Genomic DNA, 6,256 nt, shown 5'->3' with positions numbered 1-6,256 from the left:
AGAATATTGAATAGAGTAGTACCATTAATCAGAATAGAGCAAAACAGTAATAAAAATATTTGTCTTCAAAGAGATGGTAGAAGGAAATCCACCTTATTTGCTTATGGTCAACCTCCCAGGAGATGCTCAGATTTCTGGTTCCCATTTGCTAAGCGGGGGGTGGGGGACACATGGACAGGACAAGAGAAAGTGGGTAGGGGAAGTGGGATGTTTGACTCTAGGCCATGCACGAATAGGTTCACTATTGCTTAACAGGGAGGCAGGCTGGTTGCTTGGTTTCCCAGCTTCGTAAGTTTCAACATGGCGTGGATCTCAGAAGACACTGGTGGTTCTCCCCCTGGAAGGGCCACAGTCTGCCACACCCTGAGAGGCATAGTTTTTCAAATAATATTTGGGTTATAGATTGTTTTCCCTTTGACTCTTCTCTACAAACACAATGTTGTTGGGATTCTGCTGAAATTACACTTTTTTTTTTTTTTTTGTCTTTTTTCCTTTTTATCGGTACCAGGGATCAAACTCACGACTGCCTGCTTGCAAGGCAGGCGCTTATGCCGCTGAGCTAAATCCCCAGCCCACACTTTTTTTTTTAAGGAGATACAAATCATATACTATAATCTTTGCCTTATTTATTTTTGTGGTGCCGAGAAATCATTATCCTTTTAAAGAGTGTATTTTAAGTATACAATTCAAGGTTTTTAGTGTATTCACAAGTGTATGGAATCATTGTGGTGGTTTAATTCCAGATAATTTTCCTGACACATCCCCCCTAAAAAGATGCAACCATTAACAATTACTGGATGCTGGCAAAGACTAATTTACTGTATGATTTTGGATAGTCTAAAAAAATTTAAAAATATAACTATTTTTTGTGTTGTGCTTCTTAGTATGATATTTTCAAGGTTGCCCACATATCATGTATCAATATTTCATTCCTTTTTTCATTTTATTTTTTTTAGTACTGGAAATCGAACTCAGATCCTTGCATTTGCCAAGCACTTTTTTCATGTTTTTGAGACAGGGTTTCACTATGTAATTAGTGAAATTTTCACTATGTAATTAGCTGTCCTTGAATTCATTTCATAGCCCAGGCTGGCCTTGAACTCAAAGTGATTCTCCCGCCTCGGCTTCCCAAATGCTGGGAATATAGACATGCACTACCACACCCAGCTTCATTCCTTTTTATAGACTGGTAATATTCCAGTGGGTACATAGACCACCATTATCCACTTATCTGTCCATAACCAGCTGAGTACTTTTCATCTTTTGGCTATTGTGAATACTATTCCTGTGAACATTCATAAGTATTGGGCCTGGGATATAGTTTAACAACGCAGCACTTGCCTGCCTATCAGGTGTGAGGTTGTGAATTCAATTCCCAAAAGTATTAATACATGTTTTTAATTCTGTGTGTGTGCGTCTGTGTCTGTACTGTGTGTATGTGATACTGGGGGATGAATCAAGGGCCTTCGCAATGATCTATGCAGCTCTTTCTGATCTCTTTAAATATTGAGGCAAGGCCTTCCTCTCTGTCCCCTTCTCTCACCTCTCCCCCCGCCCTCCTTCAGCAGTATCTCACTATGCAATTCAGGCCGGCCTATAACTCTAGAACCTCCTGTTTTAGTCCCCTGAATACCTAAGATTACAGCACTATGCTACCATGTACAGCCTGGCTTAGATTTCCTAAGGTAGAACAGTTCTATTTTGTTTTTTTGTTTGTTTGTTTGTTTTTTGTCTTTTTTGAGACGGGGTCTCGCTATGCAGTTCAGGCTGGCATTGAACTCACTTTGTAGCCCAGGCTGGTCTTGAACTCGAGAGGATCCTCCCACCTCAGCCTCCCCAGTGCTGGGATTACAGGCATGAACCACCATGCCCGGCTAAATAGTTCTATTTTGAAAGAAATTTAACTTGAAGTATTGTTCTTTCATCCCCTGCTGTATTTGATTTGCTATTTTATTTTACCTTTTGCATGTGTACTCACAGGTCATGTGTGTGTGTGTGTGTGTGTGTGTGTGTGTGTGTGTGTATATATTTTTTTTTTTTGTACTGGGACTCAAACTCATGACCTGGGACTTGCAAGGCAAGCACTTGTGCTGCTGAGCTACATCCCTGGCCCAGAGATGATATTTTGATATTTTAAAAATTCAAACTATAGGCACTTAACTACAAAGGCTGGCACTGGCAGGTTCTCTGAGGAGAGACACAATCGAGATAGCTTGAGCATCTATCATATCTGTTGAATAAGCATGGAAGACTACACTAAAATAGAGAAAATTGGAGAAGGTACTTACGGAGTTGTATATAAGGGTAGACACAAAACTACAGGTCAAGTAGTAGCCATGAAGAAAATCAGACTAGAAAGTGAAGAGGAAGGGGTTCCTAGTACTGCAATTCGGGAAATTTCTACATTAAAAGAACTTCGTCATCCAAATATAGTCAGTCTTCAAGATGTGATTATGCAAGATTCCAGGTTATATCTCATTTTTGAATTCCTTTCAGTGGATCTCAAGAAATACTTGGATTCTATTCCTGCTGGGTAGTTCATGGATTCACCACTTGTTAAGAGTTATTTGTACCAGATCCTTCAGGGTATTGTATTTTGTCACTCTAGAAGAGTTCTTCACAGAGACTTAAAACCTCAAAATCTGTTGATTGATGACAAAGGAACAGTTAAACTGGCTGACTTTGGCCTTGCTAGAGCTTTTGGGATACCTATTAGAGTATATACACATGAGGTAGTAACACTCTGGTATAGATCTCCAGAAGTATTGATGGGGTCAGCTCAGTACTCTACTCCAGTAGACATTTGGAGTATAGGCACAATCTTTGCAGAATTGGCAACTAAGAAACCACTTTTCCATGGGGATTCAGAAATTGATCAACTGTTCAGGATTTTCAGAGCTTTAGGCACTCCCAACAATGAAGTATGGCCAGAAGTGGAATCTTTACAGGACTATAAGAATACATTTCCCAAGTGGAAACCAGGAAGCCTAGCATCCCATGTCAAAAACTTGGATGAAAATGGCTTGGATTTACTCTCGAAAATGTTAGCCTATGATCCTGCTAAACGAATTTCTGGCAAAATGGCACTGAATCATCCATATTTTAATGATTTGGACAATCAGATTAAGAAGATGTAGGGTTCTGACAAAAAGTTTCCACACATTATAATCCAAGATGAATAGTTATATTTTTACTGTTGATTTTTTTTGTTGTTTTCTACTTTTTTTTTTTCATCTATTTTTTTTTTCATTTTTATCGGTACTGGGGATCGAACTCATGACCACCTGCTTGCAAGGCAGGTGCTTATGCCGCTGAGCTAAATCTCCAGCCCCTGTTTTCTACATTTTTCTTCTTTGCTGTACAACTGAAACTATACTTCACTTTCTAATTTCAAAATATAACTTAAACATGTAAATATTGTTCTATATAAATTTAAATGTAATTCTATATATGTGTGTAGATCTCACTGTGACAATTATTTGTTACTACAATAAACTGTAAATCTAAAAAAAAAAATTCAAACTATAGCCACATGTGGTGGCTCATGCCTATAATCCCAGCTGAGGCAGGAGGATTGCAGTAAATTTCAGATCAACCTGAGCTACACAGTAAATTCAAAGCTACCCTAAACTATACAGTTAAAACCTGTCTCAAAAAATAATTTAATGGCCTAGGATTTAGCTCAGTGACTTAAGCACCTGCCTGGCGAGCACACGGTTGTGAATTCGATCCCTGGTACAAAAAGAATAAAAATTTAATAAATAAAATAATTCAAATTGTGTCTGTGTGTGGGGCACATATCTATAATCCTAGTACTCAGAGCTGTGGTGTGGCTCACACCTGTATTCTCAGCACTTGGGTGATTGATGCAGGAGAATTATTGCAAGTTCAAGACCAACATGGGCTATAATGTGAGCTCAAGGCTAGTCTGACCTACATAGTGAGACCCTGTCTCAAAAAAGACCCCCACACCCAAAAAAATCTTAGGACTCAGAAGGCAGATGGAGGAAAAGGATCTCAAGATCAAGACCAGTTTGGAGTAAAAGAAGGAAAAGGAAAGAAAGAAGAAAGAAAAAAAGAGAAAGAAAAGAAAGGAGTACATGATGGTTTTGAAAAACTCGCAACATTCATGAATTCAAGCCAAGCCTGAGCTATATAGCAAGAGTCTGTCTCAAGAAAAAAAAAAAATGCAGCTTTTCATTTTTTTTGTGTCATACTTTGAATAACAGGAATTATTGTTTCTTTGAAGGGTAGACTGAACTTATTTGTAAAAATCATCTGGCTCTAGAAGCTTTTTAGTGGTATTTGAAAACCTTTTCAGTTTCTTGTGTGGTTTTTCATCTGTTCAGGATTATTATTATTATTGCCTTTTTCAGGCAAGGTTTCACTATGTAGGTCAGCCTGGCCTCAAATTCACTTTGTAGTCCTGACTGGCCTCAAACTCACATCCATCCTCCTGTCTTAGCTTCCTGAGTGCTGGGATTACAGGTGTGCACTACCACACCTGGTTGAGGATTATTTTTTATTAATCATTTTAATTTTCTAAACTTGCCACAATGGTACATGCCTATAATTCAAGCACTCTGGGAGGTTGAGGCAGTAGGAGCACAAGTCTGAGCCCAACCTGGACAAATTAGCAATTTATTGACATGCTGTCTCAAATTAAAAATAAAAACAGTTGAGGATAGGGGCTGGGGATTTAGCTCAGGATAAGCGCCTGCCTTGTAAAGCAGGCAGTCGTGAATTAGATCCCCGGTACTGATAAAATAGAAAAAGACAAAAAACAAACAAACAAACAAAAAAAACAGTTGAGAATGTACCTCAGTGTGAAAGCCCTGGGTTCAATCCCAGTACATATATCTATATACATACATGAATTTCTTTTTAAAGTCATCTATTTTACCTAAAATTAAACCTTATTTCATGAAATTTCACCAAAAGTCTCTTCTTTCTTGTGTGAACCCAGGGCCTCATGCACACTAGGCAAGCATTCTACTAATTAACCACATCTCTAGCCCAAAACCCATTTTAGTTTTATTCATCAATATGTTCATCAATTCCATATTTATTTCAAGTTTTTTTCTTTTTTTTCCCCAAATCCATTTTAGAACACAGAAAAAAAAAAAAAAGAAAAAGAAAAAATAAAACAAAAAGTCAAAACATGTCAATCAGGGGACAACAATGCTGCATACATTGCATGTTGTTGTCCCCAAATATTCACCCAGAGCACAAAACATTTGCATTCAATTGTCTGAGCAATATCAGCACAAATCTTTCTCCTCCGTGAACTCAGAGAAACAGTAGTATAACTATCTTATTCTATCTTATAACTATCTTAAACATATGCATATGTTGTATCAGAGTCTTACCGTAGCAATACAACACAATATTTTTGCATGTGTCTGGTTTATTTCACTTATGGGTATGGTCTCAAGTTATATACTATTTCCTATAAGTCTCCAGTTTATCCTCCTTTTTTTTTTTTCAGTTTATCCTTCTTTATTGCCGAGTAGCACACCACTGTATTATCCATTTCTCAGTCAATTGTCATTTAGGTTGTTTTCAAGATCTAACTATTATAAATTGTGCTGCTATAAACATGGGTGCACATATATTACTGTGGTATGATGTTTTTAATTCTTTTTTTTTTTTTATCTTTTTCCTTTTTATCGGTACCAGGGATCGAACTCACGACTGCCTGCTTGCAAGGCAGGCGCCCAGCCCCGATGTTTTTAATTCTTTTGGGAAGATACCCAGAAGGGGAATAGCTGGGTCAAATGGGACTTCTAATCCTAGTTTTTTGAGGAATTTCCATACTGATTTTCCACAGTGGTTGCACCAATCTACATTCTCACCAAAGAGTGGAGAAGGATTCCTTTCTTCCTACAGCCCCACTAGCATTTGTTATTGGTTAATTTTTTTTTTTTTTGTCTTTTTCGTTTTTATCGGTACCAGGGATCAAACTCACGACTGCCTGTTTGCAAGGCAGGCGCTTATGCCGCTGAGCTAAATCCCCAGTCCCAGTTAATTTCTTGATAGTAGCCATTCTTTTTGTGATGAGATGGAGTCTCTGTATTGTTTTAATTTGCATCTCTCTGATAGCCAGCGATATTGAACATTTTTTACATATTTATTTGCTGTTTGTATTTCTTTATCTGAGAAGCCCATAGTTATCCCAGATGTCCATTATTGGGCTGGATCTTTAAATTTGGGAGGATTGATTTTTTTTTTTTAGTTCTTTATATGTTCTCAATAG

The 6,256-nt window shown here is 37.7% G+C and overlaps 1 protein-coding gene and 1 long non-coding RNA gene across 2 annotated transcripts in view; both read left to right on the top strand.

Moving 5' to 3' along the window:
- The window catches only part of LOC134476210 (uncharacterized), a 32,194-nt gene that overhangs the window by 1,739 nt on the left and 24,199 nt on the right, over positions 1-6,256 (top strand). The gene's annotated exons all lie outside the window — the stretch shown is intronic.
- Positions 2,148-3,192, top strand: LOC100719348 (cyclin-dependent kinase 1-like). Its single transcript, XM_063249592.1, has one exon. It carries the CDS (start codon positions 2,244-2,246, stop codon positions 2,535-2,537), a length of 294 nt encoding a protein of 97 aa, XP_063105662.1. The 5' UTR covers positions 2,148-2,243; the 3' UTR covers positions 2,538-3,192.

This window comes from Cavia porcellus, unplaced genomic scaffold (genome assembly GCF_034190915.1).
Source record: "Cavia porcellus strain 051 isolate PalLab524CR breed Dunkin Hartley unplaced genomic scaffold, mCavPor4.1 scaffold_6, whole genome shotgun sequence".
NCBI lineage: Eukaryota > Metazoa > Chordata > Mammalia > Rodentia > Caviidae > Cavia > Cavia porcellus.
This window is presented reverse-complemented; position numbering and strand designations above follow the sequence as displayed.